The sequence below is a fragment of the Theropithecus gelada genome, chromosome 5 (assembly GCF_003255815.1).
Source record: "Theropithecus gelada isolate Dixy chromosome 5, Tgel_1.0, whole genome shotgun sequence".
Classification (NCBI taxonomy): Eukaryota; Metazoa; Chordata; class Mammalia; order Primates; family Cercopithecidae; genus Theropithecus; species Theropithecus gelada.
The window spans coordinates 156,205,434-156,229,713 of NC_037672.1; the positions used below are offsets into that span (position 1 = coordinate 156,205,434).

Sequence of the window (24,280 nt, forward strand, 5' to 3'; positions counted from 1 at the left end):
TCGTGACATTTCCCTTTCACCGATTATTAGCACACTTCTTTTTTTTTTTTGGGGGGGGGGACAGGGTCTCTTGCTCTGTCACCCAAGCTGGAGTGCAGTGGCGTGATCTTGGCTCACTGCAACCTCCGCTTTTCAAGCTTAAAAGATCCTCCCACCTCAGCCTTCCTAATAGCTGAGAATACTACAGGCGTGAGCCAGCACACTCGGCTCATTTATGTCTTTTTTTTTTTTTTTTTTTTGTAGAGATAGGGTTTCGCCATGTTGACCAGGCTGGGTTGAGCTCCTGAGCTCAAGAGATCTGCCTGCCTTGGCCTCCCAAAGTATTGGGATTATAGGTGCCTGGCCCTGTATTTCTTTATACAAAAATTTGAACTGAACCTTTAAAAATTGTTTGAATCATCAGGACTTTTGGAACACTTAGGAAAGTTTTTAGAAAAGGATCATTTTGCCCTTTGTTAATTTATGAAATAAGCATATCCCTAACCAACTGGGATGTAGAGAATACTTGGTCATCATTGATATTCTTGATGTCCTTTACAATGGGCATTTTTGAGGAGCACTTAACAGCTCAGTTTAAAAATTACTCTTTAGTATAAACTTTTGCCTGTCTTTTAGTATTAACTTTGGTTAGACTAAAAGAGCAGCCAGCTATTCTGCAAGCAGATTAAGTTGTCAGTCAGAGGGTTCTGCTCTGAAGTGGGTGTAAACAGGAAATCTAAGGACAGTTGATAACTCTGCATTCTTTCACATCAGCTAAGAGAGGCTGATTGTTTTCTTGTTGCAGCAGTTTTCAAACAGTTTAACCTCTGGACTCCTTTAAACTTCTAAAAAAATTTTTTGGCTCTAGTGAGTTTTTGTTTATCTCTATTACTATTTACCACATCAGAAATGAAACAGAATTTTGAATATGTATCCATTGATTAATTTAAAAATAGTAATAAACCCATTACACATTAACATGAGGGTTTCTAAGGGTAAATATTTTATAATACAAAAATTTTTAAGGAGAATGATAGTGTTTTATACTTTAGCAAATACGTTTAATATTGGTCTAATAGACAGTTGGATTCTCATATCTGTATTCAATCTGTTGTGATACGCTGCTCTGGTTGAAGTATGTAAAGTATATGAAGAAAATCTGACCTCATATGCATAGGTAGTTGGAAGAGGGAAGAGTATTTTAACAGCTTTCAAAAATAATTGTGGATGTTCTTTGAAAGACTGCACCAAAATTTGACCAGTAGTGGTTTCTTAAAGATCAATAGCAATGAAGAATTTAAAACCATGTTAGTGTAACTTGCCTTATTCTCTTTTATTAAAACCCATTGGTCTTACTTGCACATGAAAGGATCTTTTTACTTATGCATACTTTTGTAACATCATGCATTGGTCACTAGGTTAAACAGTCTTCTGAATTTTGGCACATTATACAATATAAAGAAAAGTCACATTTGTTAATATCACCACAGATCTCATAAAGAAAGTGCCTTAATTATTAAGAAGCTATCAAAAATATGTTTTTCAAAATTCTTTTAGTTGAAATTTCAAATTTTATCATTAGCAAAGTACTATCAGCTGTTTTTCTTCAAATGACAAGCTCATTTTGTTCATTTTTAGAAAACACCTGCCAGATACCCAAGTCCGAATAACTATAGTTTTTTTTTATTATTTGTTCTTTCAAATGAAAATGTTTTTCTGTGAAAAAAGGGGCCAGTTCACTCACGACTCAAATAATTGCACATCTTTTCCTTGAGACAACCATTGTACATTGTAACAAAAGTGCTTTATGCAGACTTCTCACTTCATCATACAGAGTATTAAAAAGATGTATACTAATGGGTGGACATTTAATGCAATTAATTATTACTACTTTATCAAGGACACTTTAAAGTAATACTGCATTTTCTTTTTTTGCCACTGTGAGTGGTGGTAAAGAATACGAGGACCATATTGGTAATGACAGTAGTTACACATTAGTAGTGATACCAGTGTCTTGATATATGCTAAGACATCAGTCAGGTTTTACCCATTTTTGCTTTTGCACATCAGCACAGTGAAAAAAGCAAGCAACATTTTAGTGTCAGAATGAAAACATAGTTTGACTTTATGAACTCCTTAAGAGCCTTGGGGATCCTCAGGGGTCCTGAGACCATATTTTGTGAACTAGTCTCTTATAGCTTTGATTCACTGGTTCTTCAGATTTTATTTGCATAGTATAATAGAGTTCTGCAAATAAACAGAACCAGTGGAGTGTTAAGGGAAGGAGACGTTAAGGAATTGGCATATGCTATTGTGGAAGCTGACAAGTCCAAAATCTGTACCTAATACAGCATGACTTTTTTTTTTTTTTTTTTCCCTTTGAGATGGAGTCTCGCTCTGTCACCCAGGCGGGAGTACGGTGGCACAATCTCCACTCTCTGCAACCCCCACCTTCTGGGTTCAAGTGATTTTCCCACCTCTGTGTCCCAAGTAGCTGGAACTACAGCCGTGTGCCACTATGCCTGTTTAATTTTTAGTAGAGACAGGGTTTCCCCATGTTGGCCAGGCTGGTCTCGAACTCCTGACCCCAGGTGATCTGCCCGCCTTGGCCTCCCAAAGTGCTGGGATCACAGGCATGAGCCACCATGTCCCACCAGCATGACTCTTTAAATAGTCATACGCTGCATAATGATGTTTTTGTCAATGAAGGACCACATACACAGCAGTGGTCCTAGAAGATTATAGTACAGTATTTTTACTGTAGCTTTTCTGTGTTTAGGTATTTTACGTATGGAAATACTTACCGTTGTATTACAGTTGCATACAGGATTCAGTACAGTGACGTGCTATACAGGTTTGTCACCTAGGAGGAATAGGCTATCCCATAGAGCCTAGCTAGGTGTGTAGTAGGCAACATCATCTAGATTTGTGTAAGTACACTCCCATGATGTTTGTACAAAGACAAAATTGCCCAGTGACGCCTTTCTCGGAATGTATTCCCCGTCATTCTGTTGTTATGATGTGTGACCGTTTTTAAAACTTCTTCTCAAAACTCCCCTTACTTTATTTCTAGAATTCTTCTCTCTCTTTTGCTCTATTTTGAATATATAGTGGTTTTTTTTTGTTTGTTTGTTTGTTTGTTTTTACTGGTGCCTTTGTGCTGCCTTCATTCTTTTTCTATCTCCTTGTTCTTATATACACGTAAGTGGCCAGTTTCCCTTGTTATCACAAAGTGTGATTGGAAACTCATGACTGTGCTCTGACATTCAGAATTCTTTCAGTAATCAGCTACTATAAAGCAAAATAATTGTCTGAGGGAATAGAGCTGCCTTTGGAAAGGCACTGGAAATGTTGTCTCAACTCCTCAAATCTGAAATGGTGGGTCTCGCTTGGTGAAAACTGAAATGGCCAGATGAATATTCTGTGTGATAAGGGGTCACCATAGGTTCATGCATTGTTTCTGGGTAGAGAAAATTTTTTTCAATAGTCTCATTTTCTTCTATACTGTGTTTTTACTTTTATTGTAAATACCATGTTTTGTAGTAGTTGATTGGATTATTAATATCTTGTTAGTTTTGTTTTTAATCTTAAAAGTTCACTGAGTTTAGTGATACATACTTTTAAATTTTGGTCGAACAGATTTTAAGTTTGCTTTCTGTCTTGGAAAAAATATTTACTTCCTATAAAACATAAACCATCCAGAAAACAGGTTTTTCTTACATTTGCTCTAAGACAGTCTTTTAGTAAGCATTTCATAGATGGTCAGTATATTTTGTTTATGTCTAGCACACTGTTGAACTGACCAAACATGATTTCTGAAGTTCATCTCTGATTTCTTTTTTTAGTTTAATTTTATTTAAAGTTCCAGGATACATGTGCAGGATATACAGGTTTGTTACATAGGTAAATGTGTAACATGGTGGTTTGCCCCACGTATCAACCCATCACCTAGGTATTAAGCCCATGTATTAGCTTTATGTATACTGATGTTCTCCCCCGCTATGGCCCCCCAGGCCACAGTGTCTGTTGTTCCCCTCCCTGTGCTGCCACTTAAAAGTGAGAAAATGCAGTATTTGGTTTTCTGTTCCTTTGTTAGTTTGCTGAGGATAATGGCTTCCAGCTCCATCCATGTCTCTGCAAAGGACATGATCTTGTTCCTTTTTATGGCTGCAGAGTATTCCATGGTGTGTATGTATCACATTTTCTTTATCCAGTCTATCATTGATGGGTATTTGGGTTGATTCCATGTTTTTGCTGTTGTGAGTAGTGCTGCAATGAACATGTGTGTGTGTATCTTTATAATAAGATGATTTCTATTCCTTTGGGTATATACCCGGTAATGGGATTGCTGGGTCAAATGGTATTTCTGCCTCTAGGTCTTTGAGGAATCACCACACTGTCTCCTACAATTATTGAACTAATTTATACTCCCACCAACAATGTAAAAGTGTTTCTTTTTCTTTGCAACTTCGCCAGCATCTGTTGTTTCTTGACTTTTTAATAACAGCCATCCTGATTGGTGTGAGATGGTATCTTGTGGTTTTGATTTGAATATCTCTAATGATCAGTGATGTTTGAGTTTTTTTCATTTTTGTTGGCTGCATGAGTGTCTTTTGAGAAGTGTCTGTTCGTGTCCTTTGCCCACTTTTTAATAGAGTTGTCTGGTTTTTTCTTGTAAATGGTTTTTGTTTCTTCTAGAGTCTGGATATTAGACCTTTGTCAGGTGGATAGATTGTAAAAATTTCCTCCCATTCTGTAGGTTGTCTGTTCACTCTGATGATAGTTTCTTTTGCTGTGCAGAGGCCTTTTAGTTTAATTAGATCCCATTTGTCAGTTTTTGCTTTTGTTGCAATGCTTTTGGTGTTTGTGTGTACGAGTGTGTGTGTGTGTGTGAAATCTTTGCTCGTGCCTATGTCCTGAATGTCATTGTCTAGATTTTCTTCTAGGATTGTTAATAGTTTTGGGTTTTACATTTGTGTTAGTCAGTTTCACACTGCTGATAAAGACATACCTGACACTGGGCAATTTACAAAAGAAAGATATTTAATTGGACTCACAGTTCCATGTGGCTAGGGAAGCGTCACAATCATAGTGGAAGGCAGGGAGGAGCAAGTCACATCTTATGTGGATGGCAGCAGGCAAAGAGAGGGCTTGTGCAGAGAAACTCCCATTTTTAAAACCATCAAATCTCATGAGACCCATTCACTATCATGAGAACAGCACAGGAAAGACCCGCCCCATGATTTAATCACCTCCCACCAAGTCCCTCTCACACCACTTGGGAATTATGGGAACTATAAAATGAGATTTGGTTGGGGATGCAGAGCCATATCATATCAACATTTAAGTCTTTCATCTATCTTGAGTTAATTTTTGTAAAAGGTGTAAAAAAGGAGCAATTTCAGTTTTCTACATGTGGCTAGCTAGTTCTCCCAGCACCATTTATTAAATAGGGAATGTTTTCCTCATTGCTTGTTTATGTCAGGTTTGTTGAAGATCAGATGGTTGTAGATGTGTACAGTCTTATTTCTGAGTTCTCTATTCTGTTTCGTTGGTCTATGTGTCTGGTTTTGTAACAGTACCATGCTGTTTTGCTTACTGTAGACTTGTAGTATAGTTGGAAATCGGGTAGCATGATGCCTCCAGCTTTGTTCTTTTTGCTTAGTATTGTCTTGGCTATATGGGCTCTTTCATCCCTGATGTCTTGTTTCTTGTCCTATCCCATTTAAAGTCTTGGGGGTCAGTTGTAGAATTAATGAGTGAATGCCTTCCTTTATTAATAATGTGAAATGCTACTTTATGACACACATAGGTAATGTAATCTTCCATGAACATGAACTATCTGGCCAGCTGTTAGCAATTCTAACAATGATGATCTGATATTTACCATTAAATATTCTAGTATTATCTTTGGTTTTTAAGTATCAAAATGGTAGTAACTGATAATTTCAAAGTATAACTAAAATATGAATAGTAAAATGCTCTCCATGCCTTTTTAGAGCTGCTAAGGAGAGGGAGAAATTAGTGTGTGTTTTGGGCTTTGTTTATCCATTTATTTATAAAAAGGAATATTGAATGTTGTTATGTTAAACTCATGGCTGTATTGGTAGGCTGACTTTTTTTTTTTCAAGAAAATATTTTAGAAATTTTTGTGTCGTTTAAAATATTTTCTATATTGAGATGGTCTTCTATATTTATTTATTTTCCAGGCAAGTTTATTTGGAAGTTTTTCCTGTCTGGAATGTATTTGATTACAACAAAAGGGCAGGCACAATTCTATTTCTGGTAGTAAAGTCCATTGGTTAATGCGTCCATTTATAATCACTGTCGCTTTCTTTTAGAAAGACTGTTGAACCATTTTGAAAACTTGCATATTTTGATATTTCCAGACACTATATTTTTTAAAAATAAAAATGTATTTCTTAAACATTAAATTTCTGAAGACTCAATAGGTCTTTGAAAGCAGATAGTAACTTTATGCGATCGTGTATGTCCTTCACACAACAGATAATATATAGGTCTCAGCAATACCGTGGTTACATCATGTTGATATCTTTGGATCAAACTTGCAAAATTAGCGTTATTTAGTATTTCTAGGAGTGGCATTATAGATCTTCCTGCTTTAACAGGTCTATACAGGGATATCAGCACAAGGATCTTAGTCCCAGACAACTGTACAACATTAATTAATGGGTTGGCCGAGGCTTGAATGCAGCTGACTTTTTAGAATATTTTAGAGAGGATAAAATTGACACTTACTGAAGGTTTATGATACACCAGTCTGCTAGATGTTTACTCATATGTTTTGTCAATGAAACTAGCCCACAGTTCTGTATTTCCCTGTCAGTAGATAAGCATGCACAGGCCAAAGAGGTTAAGTAACATGTTCAATATTCATGGTCACTCAGGTAGTAAATGTTAGACGTAGAGCCAAACATAGGTCTTTCCCACCCAATCTATGAAATTACTCATTTTTAAAAATGAATTTAACATATGTTGCTTTTTATGTTATTTAAACTTAAAATACGGCCCAAAGGAGATATATATCAAATAATTTAACGACTTTAGAAGTATACCATTTAAGTGCCTTTTGAAGAAAGAGACTGGGGCATATAATGTCCAATGCCCAATATCCAGAAATGATGACTGAGCTATATTTACAGCAGTTACGGACTTTGGTTGATGAATCAGTCTTTTTATTACAAGTTAAGTGTTTTTCCTTTTCTGACCATGTATCTCTCATTAATGAAGCACAGCTATCTTTTTTTCTTTTTAGCTTTTCTAGCTTCATTCCAATAGGATACATTTTTACTAGTAAGTAGCACCATTTCATAACAAAGGGATGACCATGTAACTAGTATATTTTAAAAGTTAGGCCCACTAATGTTATACTAAGGAAAGCCAAAATCTTGCTGAAAGATCTTTTGTAGGTGTGACTCTTTAATGGACTGAAATAACTTACAGTTGTCTAAAATTACTCATAGTTTTTAGAGGTGAAAAAAATACCACTCAAAATTGCTTCTTGTGTACCAGAAAATGTTGGAAGTGTTTTGGCAATATTTAAGAATATTGAAAAAATACAAGTAAATCAAATAATTTTTTAAAAACTTCTGTAAAACTTACTATCTAGTTATATATAATCTGAATAATTCAAATTATTGTTTAAAATCATCTTTCTCTAATCTATTTCTAAGTTTGGCAACTTTTAATTTTTAAGTAAGGACATTAAGAAGAAAACTGCTTAACTATGGTCCAATTATCACTATAGTTTGTTTTTATTATCATTTATTTATTTATTTATTTATTTTAATTTTTTGAGACAGGGTCTCACTCAGTCGCCCAGGCTAGAGTGTGGTGGCGCAGTCACGGGTCACTGCAGCCTTGACCTCCCAGGCTCAAGTGATTCTCCTCACGAGTAGCTGGGACTACAGGTGTGTACCACAATGACTAATTTTTTGTAGAGATGAGGTTTTGCCATGTTGCCCACGGTAGTCTTGAACTCCTAAGCTCAAGCAATTCGCCCGCTTCAGCCTCCCAGAGTGCTGGGATTACATGTGTGAGCCCCTGCGCCCAGCCTAAATTTTTTTTTTTTTAAAGTAGGGGGCATTTTAATACTCTCCCTCCCACTGCCAAAACAGAAAGACAAAAATCTTGGAATGAAGGAGCTACTTGGAATGAAGGAAGTCTTATCCCAAAACAGATCTGTGTCTATTAATGTGGTGGGTTTTTTTCTGTGATTCTATATTATATCACCCTTCTAACCCCATTTTCCCACCAGCTGGTGTTTGGTGATAGCCATGTTAGATGAGACTACCTTAAGAGTGTGAAAGGATTGTAAGAATTTTCTGGCTGAACCACTTAATGCAGTTTAGTTCTTTTCTATAACCACTAACATTCAGCCTCTATCTTTAAGATTTTTACATTGCAGTTAGCACAGATATTTGAGAGGTATTCCTTTACAGAATGAGTGTCAAACTTGTATCCCAGTGCCTGGTACAAAGTAAGAACTTAGTAAATCCTAACAGTTATCATTTATTATAGGAAAAGGTTAATGATTATTAGTTTTTGAGACAGAGTTTCACTCTTGTTGCCCAGGCTGGAGTGTAATGGGGTGATCTCAGCTCACCACAACCTCCACCTCCCAGGTTCAAGTGATTCTCCTGCCTCAGCCTCTCAAGTAGCCGGGATTACAAGCATGCACCACCACGCCTAGCTAATTTTTTGTGCTGGGATTACAGGCATGAGCCACTGTGCCTGCAGCTAGGAAAAGGTTAATTTTTTTTTTTTTTTTTTTTGAGACCCAGTCACTCTGTTGCCCAGGCTGGAGTGCAGGGGCGTGATCTTGGCTCACTGCAGGCTCTCCCTCCCGGGTTCACACTATTCTCCTGCCTCAGCTTCCCCAGTAGCTGGGACTACAGGTGCCACCACCATGCCTGGCTAATTTTTTTTGTATTTTTAGTAGAGACGGGGTTTCACTGTGTTAGCCAGGATGGTCTCGATCTCCTGACCTCGTGATCCGCCCACCTCGGCCTCCCCAAGTGCTGGGATTACAGACATGAGCCACTGCACCCGGCCAGAAAAGGTTAATTATTAAGAAACTCTTGAACTTAGTAAATCCTAACAGTTATTGTTTATTATAGGAAAGGGCTAATTATTAAGAAACTATTATGGTTAGCTGTAATCTGTCTCTCCACAATTTTAGTTCATGTTTCTAGGTCTCTTTTAAAGCAACACAAGTGAATATTAATATTCCATTTTTATATAACTGTGTTTCAGATGTTTATAAAGATCCACCCTTTAATCCTCTTCTTCTGTATTAAATATTACCAGCTTTTTGTAGCTTTCCTAAACCAGTTACTGCTTGCTGTTGTTTGCATAGGTCCTATAATACCCTGCAGTGCAGATAACAGTAGAATTTTCTGTCTTCCTTGCTCTGGACATCATAGGTCTGATCATGTAACCTGAGATTATATTAAGGTTTTGGGGATTGTACATTGGCTCAGAGAGAGCTTTTGGCTTGCTCTGTTTTATAGATAACACCTTCTACCTCCCACTCACCTGTGAATTGTTGCTTAAGCCTGACCCTCCCCTATCCTTTTCTTGTACAGGTGACATTTTCATAATATTCATGTAGGTCTTTATATTTATTCCTGTTAAATGTAAATTTACTAGTTTTAGCCTACTCTTTTTGCCTATCAAATTATTTAAAACTCCAGATTTTGTGAGTAAAGAAATTAGACATCTTTTATGATTACTTACCCATCCTGTGTCTGGTTCCCCATCTTAAAAAGTGTGGAATAATATTTAACAGGTTAGTTTCTAAGTTGAAGTGGAATCACTTATGATTCATTCTGCGAACTACTGTGTGTCAAGTACTAGGGATAAAGCCCAGTCTGTCGTTGACAATATCAGATAAGTGTTGTGAGGTTGCCCTCATCTAATTTATAATCCCAGTTTGTGATGCAGTATTTCCTGTTTTTCTTAAATAAAAACAGAGGGATAATTAACAGATCATTGTGCTCGTGCAACATAGTAATCCCAAGGGAATATATTACAGTCAAATTAGTAATAAAGATAATATTTTACATTTGCCATGTTGCTGTGTGAAATGTTAAAGTGGGGAGCCTTGTTCTAGGGCCTCACCCCTAGAAAAAGCATGGAAGCAATTCACAACCACTGTTGAAGGACTCCACCTCCGAAACCTTGAGCAGAGGTTTGTAAGTGAAGTCTGGCCTTTTTAAAAGATAGATTCTAGGAAATGAAGTAAGCTTTGTTAAATCTGCTGTTAAGGTCTGCCCATTTTGCAAGTAAGTGCATTTTTAAAAGTCCCACGTGGGAATTTCTCATGGACTTACAGGCTTCTTTGTTTTTCTGCATGTCTCCATCTCATGTCATCTTTTAATCTTGCCCTTCTAACATGCTCCATGTGAATGTTTCTTACAGATAGTTGCCACATAATTTTCTTATACTTCTTATAGATAGTTGCCACATAATTTTTCAATTACAAATCAGATGCTACATAAACAGTTTGCTATCAGAAACTTTTTTAAAAAACATTTTCTTGGAACATATCTGTGGAGTAAATCTTGGTGATCTTTCTTGAACTCTCATTTAGGTTTTTCTGATACTGAACATGAGCTCAACAGATTCCTTGTGTTTCTAAAGACTGTATTTAGATTCACTTAGATGTTTAGTTAGCATCTAGCATTTCCTATGAGTCAGCCATTGCATTGGTTCCTTTCATATTTTATTTCATAATTAAATTATTTTTAATAATGAACCAGAAGTACCATTTCACTTTATGAAAGTAGAAAAATGAAATTTTAGCCCAGGTGTCTTCTGTGACTGCTTTGGGTGGGGTGTGTCAAGGACTTGTGTGAGGTAAACCCAAGGATGAAATAGATGATGTGAAAATGTAAGATTGAGTTAAAATATAAAGTTTATCAAATAATCAACTTTTCTTCTAAAAGAAATTGCACTATTAATGAGGGATGTATTGGCTTTAGGAAAAAAGAAAGTAAAACTTCTGACCATGTCTACCATCTTTTATTTTGTGTTGGCTCCGTGCGTAATTAGTTTGATGTACTTATATAGAAAATTGCATTTTAAAATGACATTTTTGGGGGGAACGATAAAAGACTATAAATCCGATTTGTAAACTTTCTTGTTTTCTAGTATCAAAGAATGACTTCTTTCTGCTATACCCACAAGTTTTCCCCAGCTTCTATAGTTTTTCCTCTGTGGTAGCGGTGAGAGGGAATATTTAACTATTAAGTGAAGTAAGTGGTATTAAACCTAGAATTCTATTTTGCATTCTTCTATGCTACTAACTCTATGATCTTATACACTTTATTTTTCTATGAAAGATAAGTACATTATTCTCTTGTTTCCCTTGGGTTTTGATGAAGTTTAATTAAATGTTTGTAAAGCACATTGAGATCTATGGTTAAACACTGTATATGTTCTAAGTATGATTAATCATTACTGAGAACAGACCATTTTTCTCAATTTCATAGTAATTAGAAAGTGAATACTTCAGGTGGAAAAAAAAGAATATAATGGTATTAAATATAGCATGGAAAGCCTTTGCATTAAGTAGTTTTCTGAACTATATAATCTCCATTTTTTTGGAGTGTTGTTACTGATAATTTAGAAGTCACTGGATGTTATTGACAGGGTAGAAAGTTCTTACATGGTTCTTTTTCTTAACCGGATCTAGTTAATGCTACTTGGTAATGGTTAAGGAATGAGGTAAACATAACCCAAATTAGAGTGAACGTCAAGGTAAGTGTGATTTATTCTTTTTTGTATAAAATCTATAATATGGGTTTCCCCTAAATCCTTTGTTTATGTTTTATTTCTTTAGCAGTGTTTGGTATATTATAACCTGTCATAATTGTGTTTTAACATACAAGATAGTGTGGATAATGAAATTTCTGTATTACAATTATGAGTTTTAAGATGTGTAGGTTGTAGGCGTGGAGCCAGACTGAGAGATCACGCCAAGTCTCAGCACAGAAAAGCATCAGTGCCTGAGGATGTGTGATTTTACTTCATCTATCAGGTTCCCCGATTAGGTTAGTTTCCATCTTGAGAGAAGTCACACATTTTTCCAGAGAGAGGCAAGCAATTGGAAACCTCCATATATAAAGTCAGACACCATCAGCATGGGGGTAATTTGACATAACCTTGAGAAGAATTTTTTGGCTCATGGATATGTGTTTTGTGGGACACGGGCCAGATGGAAGGTGTAGAACTTGATTATTTAATCCCTGAGTTGCCATTTACTTTTTTTTAATTGTGATAAAATATAAGTAACAATAAAATTTACAATTTTATGTGTTATTAAGTGTAAAAGGCCAATAGGATTAAATACGTTCCCATTGTTTTTGCAACCATTACCACCATCCATCTCCAGAACTGTTTTGATCTTCCCAAGCTAAAACTCTATGCCATCGAACAATAACTCCCCAATCCCTCCTTCCCCCAGCACCTGGCAACCTCCATTCTACTTTGTACCTACGTGAATTTGACTACTCTGATATCTAGAGTAGAGCATTGTATAGTATTTATCCTTTTGTGACTGGCTTATTTCTAGCTTGATGTCTTCAAGTTTTATCTGTGGTGTAGCATGTAATAGAAATTCATTCCTTTTGAAGGCTGAATAATGCATATACCACATTTGTATGACTATTACTCATACATTCATCTGTCGAACACTTGGGTTGCTTCTACCTTTTGGCAGAAGTTTACTTTTAAGTTGTTAGTTATGAATATTATAGAAAAATATTTGGGATTTTGACAGAAGCTAGTCTAGAGGATTAAATAGGGTCTTTCCAGTGCCCTTTCCCAGTCAGTGAAAGGTTCATTCACTCAACAAGAATGAGAGTGCCTGCAGTGCTTGGGGCGGCGAACACAGGAGTGCCCACACACAGATGTGGCACCAGCCATTGTGGAGATGAGAGTGTAGTGGAGGAAGCAGACACTAACTGCTTAAATACTCTTGGGACTCCATGCAAAATTAAAAGGGTAGTAAATAAGTGCTTCCATGAAGGGATAAACACTAACATGAGATTTCTGAGGGTATTTCACCAGTATGTTTTTGGGGGTGGAGGTGGCATGAGTCAGGAAAGGAAGGAAGAAGGAAAGTTTCAGGCAGAGGAAATAACGTGTGCAAAGGCCCTTTTGTCTATCAGGGAGGCAAGAGCCGCCCATGCAACTTGGGAGTGCAGAGAGTGACCGTGAGCAGGGTGTAAATCTGGAAAACATATAAATCTTGCAGATCATGATAAGAGTTTTGGTCTTTATGCCAGGAGCAGTGGGAAGCCATGGAAGTGTTTTGTTTTCATTTGTAAAGGGGGCTTAGTGGATGAGGGCAAAATGATTAGGCTTTAGTTTTTATAAGATTTCAGGAGGTGGTATGGTAAATAGGTTGGGTGGATGGAGTTAGAATCTAGACAGTTAATTAAGGAGACTTTTACAGTTCTCAAGGCAAAAAATAATGATTGGAGTGGGATGATAATAGCAAAGACAAAGAGAAATCTAAATTTGAGAAAAATTAGAGAATGTAATAAACAGATGTTGTGATGGATTGATCATGGACAGAGATGTTAAGGAAACTCTTAGATGTAGAAATGGCGTAACAGGATCACTGTGGTTCATCATGTGAGTATTCCATGGGATGAGGAATGGTGTAAACCAAAACAGATTCTTGAGAGATTTGTCTGGGAAGTGGAGGAAGAGGAAAATACCGGGTCTGGAGAACGTTTCTGTTTTTGTTTTGTTTTTGAGATGGGAGAGACCTGCACATTTAAAAGCTGGCAGGGAGGACTCTGGTTGTGGGGCAGAGGTTAAGCATACATAGCAGAAGAAGAATAATGGGTAATGTTTGGAGACGGATCCAAAAGAGTGATGTGGTGGGAATGGTTGCCTTTAGATATGAGGAGAAAGAAGGAAAGAGAATAGGGTGGGCAGAGTCTTAGGTAGTAGTCAAGAAACACAAGTCAGCAAGCACTGACAATTCCAAAGTCAATTATTAAAAATGCTACATTTTCTGTATCTATTTTCTTTACATGTGCCATCATTGATAGATAAACCTGATTGTGAAAAGCTGACCAGTGTTTCAGAATTAAAATGTCCTTATTCTTTGTCAAATATAATGCAGTCTTTCAAATACCTACATACCTACGTGAAATTAAGAGTTTGTAATAGAATAATGTATCCTCATTTTATTTCAACTCTCTGCCTCTGAAGTTTGGTTTGGTTTTTTAAAAAAACCTGGGTAGGTTAATTTTTTATATTATTTGCAAGGCAATATGTGCATCTGTGTGTGTGTATGTGTGTGTGTGTGTGGGTGTTTGTGAAAATCACATCGTCTAAATGTATACAATGCTTGTCAAGTGTGCATTTTATAAATTTTTGACAGATATTTGTTTACTATAGCACAGCGATATTTGAGGGTGGGATAGAGGTCACATTGATTCCTTTATCTTCACCTTGGTGAAAAAAAATCATATTTTAGTTCAAAGCTGTTCAAGTAAGTCCTTGCTCCGTTTTCCCACCCTGTCTTCAGTGATATTATTTGGAGTCAGCAATCAATGGATTCCATCCCTCTGAGACTTGCTTAACCTACAGCTGCTGATAGAATACAGGCAAGAGCTTGTTACTTTATCTGAATTGTCCATTGCTACCTTAATGAGTGAAATGGTTAAGTAGAGGAGGGGGCGAGTCTTAAGGAATGTCTGTACCATTTGAGCTGAATATTTCAGTGTATATAGGGAGAGGGAGGGTGAGAGAGAAATCCACTTACATCACTAGAACTGCATTGAGTGTGAGCCTTGCAGGTTAAGAGACAGACTACAGTGTCTTGCTTTCTGCAGGAAGCAGCAATGCCGTTTGTTTCCTAAGAGGAATTTTTTATTTAGAAAAGGAAGCTTTCTATCCAGGAAATGGCTTTCCTTGTGCGTTGCTATGCCAACTGCCTGCAGCCATGGTCCTCCAAAGTAAGCACAATAATGTAATTATATTGGTGTATTGCATTCAGACTCATGATTTTTGAGATTGTGTGTGTGCATGTGCTGTGTTTCTGTTAGTGGCTCTCTTGCTAGCAGGCATGCTTGTGTTGAGTGTGAGGGACAGACATCATTAAATTAAATGTCCATCAGTGTCATGCTGCTAAGATTAATTGTGCAAACTTGGTTAGTGGAGTGGGACAGAGATCACTGGTCACCACTCTGTCAGCATCATTAGCAGCTAGGGAGGAGTTCCCGATTCACACGCTCTGCCCTGATTTTTTTCTTTCTTTCATTTTCTTTTTTTTTCTCTTGGTTGGAGGGTTCTGTATGTGTGATTGCAGATGAAACAAGGGTATTAACAATGCTTGGCTGAATGCTAGAGCCTAGTTCTTATACCACCCTGACTAATATAATTCTGTGTTAAGCCTTTTTGAGGGGAGTCTGTGTGCAGTCAGCCATTTTAGCTTTTTTCTTTTTTTTTTTTTTCCTCTCCTTTTCTTTTGCCTCTTGTTCTTCAATCTCAGAAATGATCTTGTTCTCTTGGAAGACTGAGAGCTGTATGAGGTTTTCTCGGTCTTGTCATAGCCTAGGATGGTTAGAGTTTCAATGTTATAAAAATGGAGACGAACACTGTTGTTCGGATTCCTTTTCTGGTCTACAAGTGTGAAGGGTTTTTAAGCTTACCAGTAGTGACACTTTAAGCTGCAGCTTGGTTTTCCCTCCTCCCTCTTTTTTTTTTTTTTTTTTTTCCTTTTTCTTTTAATTTAATGCTGTAGAGGGTGACTTGCCATCGTGAGAGATTGGTACATGATGTGTAAATTCAGTTCAGCATATGTTTCTTCATTATGAAACCACTAGCAATCCCAGCTAACCATGGAGTTATGGGCCAGCAGGAGAAACACTCAGTAAGTATCGCAAATGCCGCTTGTGCTTTGATAGCACGTCATAGAGAACTGCTTTAAAATGGGAATGTTGCTCTTTCTCTTGAGGGAAAACAGTTTTTGTAGAAGGTATAATAGTCTGCTTGGAGGAGGGGAGGGTACATTAAAACTGCCTTGTTCCTCCAATGTTGTAATTTTTAAAAATTTGAAGCAAGACCAGCAATTTATTTAAAGCAAAATCACTAATACTGAGAAATATTGGGCAGCTGATTTTTATATTCAGAAACTAAAGCGTGACAGTTCAGCTTCAACTTAATACTTGAATAGTTTTCAAAAAAAAATGTTTTTGTAGTTGAAATTAATGAGAAATCATCAGAAAGGTTATTGAGAACAGGAATCTATAGTGAGGAATTCACATGTAGGTTTGAGTGTAGGAGGGAGAGCTTTGGTTATTGATTTAGTAATAAAGCGATCAGTGGGATTTATCTGACTTCTTAACATGTATTCATCACTTATGAAAACCCAGATTTTTTTTAGTGCCACAAAAAATTACTGCTTCTTTATAATTGATCCCATGAGTCAGCTACGTGTTTATCAAGCTGAAATCCCATGGGCAGCTACCGAGAAAGACTTTTCTATGCCTAACAGCAAGTCAGAGCCTCCTGTTTCAGGAATGTGAGTTCTCACAGTGCTACTTTTATATCACCATATTGGGAGTTTTCTGGCATCACACAAATTCACCTGATTGATACATACATAAATATATTCAATCCTCAAAATGAAAATGCGTGAATTTAGGCAGCTTGTATAGTAGTCTAAGTATTTTTGAAATGCCTTTTTCTACCTCCTAGCATCTAGCAGGTTGTTAAAGTGTAGGAATTGTCTTTCATGTATTCTAAAGAAGATAAGATGGTAAATTTCAAAAGTGGAAATAAGTCGCTGAGGCTTTGTAAGTTTATAGATAGGAGGCCATGAATGTAGAGTATTTAGATGCTTAGGTTCATGAGTATAATTTGGTTTTGTTCATCATTATGAACAAAATTACCAACTAAATCCAAGAGGTGTTCTTAGATGAAGTGATTCTTTGCGCACTGTCTCACCTCAGGAATGAGCCATGCAAGCTGCGCTTAAGGCAGCGGCTGTGTGGGAAGCATGTTATGACGCTGCGCCGAGAGCCCAGCCCCTTACTGTGAGGTCCTCGTGGTACTTCACTAATTAACTCTCTTTGGATCAGATCCAGAGAAAGACCAGCCCTAAACTTAATTTCACTAGTAGGAAAGGGTGTTGTAGAGAAGTTCCATTGTAGTTTGATTTTCTTAACAGGGCTTTTGAAATTAAACTCTTCTGTAGTCCTGATTTTCCAGGTAAAAGTAAGAGTGTTAGTTAAGCTATACTTGAGGAACCTTAGAAATAAAAGTTAAACCCCAGGCTTTTTACTTAACTGTTTCATATGTCTTTTCTTGAAGTATGTGTGTGTGTTTGTGTGGGGGGGTATTTAAATGAATAATAATATAAATTTAATGAACAAAGAAAATTATTGGCTGGGCGTGGTGGCTCACATCTATAATCCGAGCACTTTGAGAGGCAGAGGTGGGAGGATTGCTTGAGGCCAGAAGTTTGAGACTACTGTGGGCAGCATAGTGAAATCCATCTCTATTTAAAAAAAGAAAAGAAAGTTGTTAAAACCATTTACTGCCAGGAGGAGGAAAACATATTACTACATTCGTGAAAAGGCCAGTTGGGACAGATACTACCTAGTAGTGCCTGAACTACAGTCCCTGATCTTATTCTGTAAACCTGTTTGTTTGCTGACAAGTGCCTATATTTTGCTATAATTTAGAGAGATATTAGACTAAAGTAACACTAGCGATAAAATAACTTTGGATCAAGCAATTTATAGAAAATATGTGAGTGGTATTGCCCATGATACTTTGGTTAGAACTTAAAATACTAGAATTTGCCATCTCAAGATGCCACATGCAGCTTAGGATATCAAGATCTTGCTGTATCATGGTTGACTAGTCCTTTGATTCTATTGAGCTTGCTATGTAATAATCAGACCTTTAAAATTTTAATTGTGTGTGAGGAGTTGAATAAGAAAATAATTACTCAGGCTCTCAATAAATGACTCAATGTAGTTGTTGGGCAAAAATGAGTGAGATGGCCCCTTTTTCATCCTATGAGGTTTTATGGTGTCAGAGCTAATTTCAAATGAATAGAATTTATTAAATTCACAAATACTTCTGTTTTTGCTTCTTCAAAAAGTTTGTGGACTTTTAAATGGCTTGGCTTCTTTGACTGCAGCAGGTAGTGCAGTACTAGAAAACAAAAACCATTAAATTTGGGGTGGAGGCATTTTTTAGCTATGACAAGGCACAAGTAGTAAGCTCAGTTATTCTACTTTATCAGAACCTTTCAGATCTCATGGGCTTTTATTCTTTATTTGTTGTCTCTCATTCGATGCATACCTTAGTTGCTGGCACATAATAGACGTACGATAAATACCATTGAATTTCTCTTTAAACTTTTGGATGAATAAAGTCTCAACCTTTTTAACTAGTAAATTTTACATATTTTATCACACCTCCCCCCAATTCCATTTTATGTGGTTGATTGATAATACTAAGATGAATACCCACATGTCACCAGAAATGCACCCAGCACTGGGCTGTATTTTTATAGTCATGTGGTGCTTTTCTGTTAGTCTTCAGAGGAATCTCATGATTTTGTGAATATAAAAATGTAAAAATCTTGTGATTTCTTTTTAAAATAAGAGGAGATTTCTAACATTTCAGAACTGTATTATGAGACTGCATTTTTCTAAAGACTACTATGGACCATTAGTTGGATAGACTATTAATAGATGGTAGATGAAGAAAAGTTTTATAGGCTCATTAAGTTAGGGAAAATGTTAGCATTAAAAGTATCTTTACTCAATTTACCAACTGTTTTGTTTTTTAAAGTGGAGCTCTTCTCTCCCCATTTTGTCCAGCTCAGATGCCTTTGAAAATTCCACAATATAGGATGGATTAGAAACTCTGTAAATTAAAAAAAAGTTTTAAAATAAATTAATTTGATGCTATCAAACTGATAACATGTTTTTAAATTTTACATTTTTGTAGAAATTGATTTATATAGTGTGCTATACTTAAATCACAGCCCAAGTCATGATTAAATAATAATAAAAATGGTAGTACACATAAGAAAGTGCCCTACTTAAATATGGGAATAAATTGCAGTAGCTGTAATTTATAGAGTAATGCTGCATAGCAGACACTATATTACATATTATCTCAATTCTTAAGAAACAGTATTACCTTTTTACATATGAAAAAACTGAGATTAAAAAGAGTTTTTTCAGGGGCATATTACTAGTAAGTGGTGGAGCCATCCTTGGTACCCAGGTTTGTCTGATTTTATAGCCATTGCCTTAACCACAGACTTACACTATTTATCCCTGTGTGACCAAATTTAGTCTACTTCCGGTGTGTAGACTGCATAATTAGGAGAGCTAGTATTAACCAGTGGAATACACGACTTGAAAAAGTGCTTTTTTTCCTGCAGCTGTCTTTTTCCTGGCATATGTGACATTCCAAGCAGAAAGAATATCATGATCAAAATCATTTTACAAAACTTTCATTGCTTGGCTGAGTCAATCGTACATCTATCCATTTTGAAATCATGTTGAGACTTGAGTTGAGATGGTCAGGAATAGTTGCCATTTAGCCCAGTTCCTTTCTTCCTTCTGCTTTTCTGTGTTTGGCCCTACCGTGTACATTTCCTTTTTGCTGCTTAACTCTTTAAACATATGCTCAATGTCTCAACTTCCTCTGCCTATTCCCTTTGTAACCTCTGAGTGCCTGACCGTGGCCACTTGTGTTCTACTAGAAGTCCTGAACCTTGCCATTGTGTCTCGCCTGTTTCTGCCCCAGTGAACCCTGCATACGGTGGAGCCTGACTTCAATTCATGATCACCTCCCTTAAGTCCATACCGCCCATGACTCATCTGTAGCCATAAGTATCATTTTCATCATTCAGAAGCCCCTTAACCAAGAAGGATATAACTTAACCATATTTTCTAAATTCCTATTGGTCACTTAAGACCCTCTGTAATCTACATTTGTTCCCTTATAAACGTATAAGATTGGGCTCTTTTATTTTAGGACAAGCTGGCCTGATGAGAAACACTCCAGGTTCATTTTTTTTTTCTCATTTCTCAGCTTGCTGTGTTCATGGCTTGACTTTGACTTGGTCCTTATCGCTTCATATTTATCTCTATGTTAATAAGGAATCAGGATCACTTAATATGCAGTGCTTAATTTTATTAGTTCTTCTAATTGATGCTTATAAATTTGTTTGGTCTTTACAGTTAGATGACAGATTACATCTGGAATGAATTCCATGTGTTCAAACGGTATGGCGGGAATTTAAAACTGTTTATCAGCTGTTAAGAGTACAGTATAGAGAAGGATTTTTCAGGCTGGAACAATAACATGTGAGGGCCCAAGGTAGGAAGATGTAGAAGAATATGAGGGTTCTGAGGAAAAACAATGAAATCATCACTGTTGGAGTTTTGTGTTAGAGAGAAGTAGGTCAGTACAGGTGATGGAGTGGAGGATGTTAGAATACCAGATAAATTAATGACTATTTTGAAGATGCAGCAAAGGAGTGTAACCTCTTTCTTCACCTCTCCTTCCTGTCTTTCAACTGGAACAGATTTAAGAGAACTCAATTAACAAAAAATGAGTTATATTACCATGACAGTTTGACCTTGTCTGTAAACATTGGGTAGAATGTTTCTTTAGTATATTTTGATTGATGGATTTTCCTTAGCAATGTAGGAAAAAAGCACCAGGACTAATTATAGAGGCTAGGGTACAACTCTTCTGGGTGAGACTCCACCTCTTCATTATCTGATCTTTATTTTGTCTATTATAACAGATATATTTCCTGAGATGAAATAAACTTATCTCTTGGCATGATTTTCCACTGTGCTTGCTAGCAGAGGGGATTGAGAGGAAGCATATCCTGTTGTTTCATTCAAGGACAAGGTCGTCTTGCCTTGGATTTGGGCCAAGAAACCCTGGCAACAAATAATAGATCTTTTTACCCCCATTAGAAGTGAAGAAATGTATTTAGAAACTTGCCAAGACATTACATGCTCTGCTTATATGGGTAAGACAATGCTTTTTCCAGTGGTATCACTGTGTATCCAGTTATGTCACAGAGGACATATTAAAGTAAGATCTTTACTTTTAGTCAAAATAAGTATACTTCGTATCTTTGCTTTTAAATATTTTTAGTAATAATTCATTAAAAAATCTATCTGAAAATAAAATCAATTTAGGTTAGTGAAAAAGAATGATGAACTTAAGAAAAAGTAAATGCTCAAAATGTATCATTAGGAATTCAGTTATTCTCCTTTAACCATTTAACTCTAGTAAGATCAGTAATCAGTTTATTTCTTTCTTTCTCATTTTAAATATTATATAAAATGCACCAAAGTAAATGCTCTGTAAGTTTGGTCTCATAGGTATAAGTATTCCTTAAACATAACCTGACATTTCTCGTCTCGTCTCGTCTCGTCTCGTCTCGTCTCGTCTCGTCTCGTCTCTTCTCTTCTCTTCTCTTCTCTTCTCTTCTCTTCTCCTCTTCATTTTTTGAGATGGAGTCTCGCTCTGTCGCCTGGGCTGAAGTGCAGTGACGCAGTCTTGGCTCACTGCTACCTCCGTCTCCCGGGTTCAAGCATTCCTCCCCCTCAGTCTCCCAAGTAGCTGGGATTACAGGCGCCCGCCACCATGCCCAGCTAATTTTTGTATTTTTAGTAGAGGCGGAGTTTCGCCATGTTGGCCAGGCTGGTCTTGAACTCCTGACCTCAGGTGATGTGCCTGCCTTGGCCTCCCAAAGTGCTGGATTACAGGCTGAGCCACTGCACCCAGCCCTGACATTTCTTTAATCTGCCTCCAGAGGTTTGACCAAACTCCTAATTTATTCAGGTAATCTGTTAAGAATTCCTCCAGATGAATGCTGAAGTTTTCTTCATTTTCTTTTGTTTAACAATAAAGGTAAAATTATTTTACAGTTACTTTCAATCCTTAATGAATTACTTTTTAATGCTTACTTTATATCCCTCATTTTAGAAAAACTAACTTATTACTATCATGTCTGTAATGCTCTTTATAAACTTTTGAAAGCCTTTTCAATTTAGATCAAATAACTTTTATCATTATATATTTTATTCAAATATAGTTTGCTTATAAGCTTTTTTGAAAAATATTTTAAAAATAAAATGAGTGTCTAAGTATAGCTACATACAGATATAACCATGTGAGCATGTATAAAAATATACACGTATGTGTGTGTAAGTGTGTTTGTAGTTTAAATGAAAGTTTGTAAATGTGTCCTTAAGGTCTCTATTGATATCCTTGTTCTGAGATCTTTGTTCTCTCTGACCTACTTTTTCTTCATCCTTAAGAAGTGGTCTTTATAGACATGACACATGCTTGTGATTATTTCCATATAGTATTAAGATGCCAATGCTATTATTATTGTCTTAGGTATTATACAGAATGGGCTAAATGGAATAGTGTCTGGTTTTTGGAACATAGATTAAGAAACCAATAGAAAAGATATATTAGGGAATGTAGATATAAATTTGCTACCTTAAAGCTACTTTAAAGACATGATGTAACAGAGCAGACTTTAAAAATGCAACATATTGCATCACACAAGAAGTTCTCTTAAGCTCTCCAATGGTCCCTGCCACTCACTGTCTTTCCTATTGGTACAGAAACACCCATGCCATAAAGAGTTAATCACTTGTCACCCTCTGCCATTTCTTCTTCTTAATTGAACCTCTAACATAGGCCTTGTATGTCGTTTTGTTGTGTTTTTCTCTCTTTCGCTTGTGTGTGTGTGTATGATATATAAGAATCTTATTATAATTGCAGTCTATGATACATCATATCAATCATCCACTATCTATATTTCTTTTGTACTCTGAAGTCACTATATAAATATGCCCCATATGCTTCAGATCTCTTCATTCCACATCAATAGACCAAATTCTCTTTTACAACTTACACTGGATATTCATCATGAAGGCTGTTTTCGGAGACATCTTAGGCATGAGTTAGCCTTACGTTTATTAATAAAGTGACAGCCTGAAAAATTTCTTTACAATTATCAAAGTTATATTCTTCTTCAATGAACTCGAGAGAGATACATTATTGGTTTGCAATATTGACTTGGTTTGATGATTAAATGAAACATACCCTCCTTTTCTCTTTATTGATATATCTATATACGTGTACTTATTTCATATGTAAGTATGTGTATGTGTAAATATAATTAATCCATACTCTCATTTTTAATTTTGGTGTGTAGAAAAAAACTAGAATTAAGATTTGCTTACTTTATTAGTAAAAATTGAATTTTGAGAATATATGTTCTATCTCTTGTCATAGATGTTTTATTTTCTTACTCTTCTCTAATAGAGTTGAAAATACAGATCACAATGGAGTCATCTTATTATAGGGTATTTTCAGTGGGCAAAAATTTAATAAAAGTGGCAAAAAAGAACATCACACTTTTCATGATGAAGACAATAAAACATGAAATGTGAAAAAGTGAAGAGTTGTAATTTTTCATTCCCTCTCTTAGGGGAAAAAAATGGGTAACCCACTTTTGCATTCTGAAGTATTTTTATTAAGTGGGAGCACTCTTGTTTATTTTTCTCAGTAATTAAGAAATATTTGGACTTAAATGGGAGAATTCTGCCATATAATTTTTATGGGTACTATGGAACTGAGAAGGACTACTAAAAGTACTACAGTAATTTTAATACTTAAACCTTAAGTACTTCGTATTATAGTATCTTTAATAGTAGTGGAAAAGGAGATTGCCGGCCGGGCGCGGTGGCTCAAGCCTGTAATCCCGGCACTTTGGGAGGCCGAGACAGGCGGATCACAAGGTCAGGAGATGGAGACCATCCTGGCTAACATGGTGAAACCCCGTCTCTACTAAAAAAATACAAAAAAAAAAAAAAACCAAAACTAGCCGGGCAAGGTGGCGGGCGCCTGTAGTCCCAGCTACTCGGGAGGCTGAGGCAGGAGAATGGCGTGAACCCCGGAGGCGGAGCTTGCAGTGAGCTGAGATCCGGCCACTGCACTCCAGCCTGGGCTACAGAGCAAGACTCCGTCTCAAAAAAAAAAAAAAAAAAGGAGATTGCCTTGAGTTCCTTGTTAGTAAAGATATAGAATGATTCTTTAGTCACTGGGCCTATAGTGGCTGGGTTGGTGGGGGTTGCGGGAAGTTTAGCAAAAATGAGCAATGAGTAAATTTATGCCCCAGGTTCCCAGTGACTAAGAATGTGAAGGATGAAATTAGCTTTTTCGTTATGACTAA

At 36.5% G+C, this 24,280-nt stretch overlaps 1 protein-coding gene across 7 annotated transcripts in view; it reads left to right on the forward strand.

Moving 5' to 3' along the window:
- The window catches only part of RAPGEF2 (Rap guanine nucleotide exchange factor 2), a 260,165-nt gene that overhangs the window by 152,269 nt on the left and 83,616 nt on the right, over positions 1–24,280 (forward strand). For 2 of the 7 annotated variants that reach the window (XM_025385711.1, XM_025385712.1), the window contains exon 1: positions 14,840–15,898. The exons of 4 other annotated variants lie outside the window; for them this stretch is intronic. In XM_025385711.1, coding sequence (XP_025241496.1) covers positions 15,839–15,898 — 60 coding nt within the window. In that variant the 5' untranslated portion in view covers positions 14,840–15,838. Of the gene's footprint in view, positions 1–14,839; positions 15,899–24,280 lie in introns of those variants that run through there. One more of the 7 variants, XM_025385713.1, reaches the window with a different exon arrangement.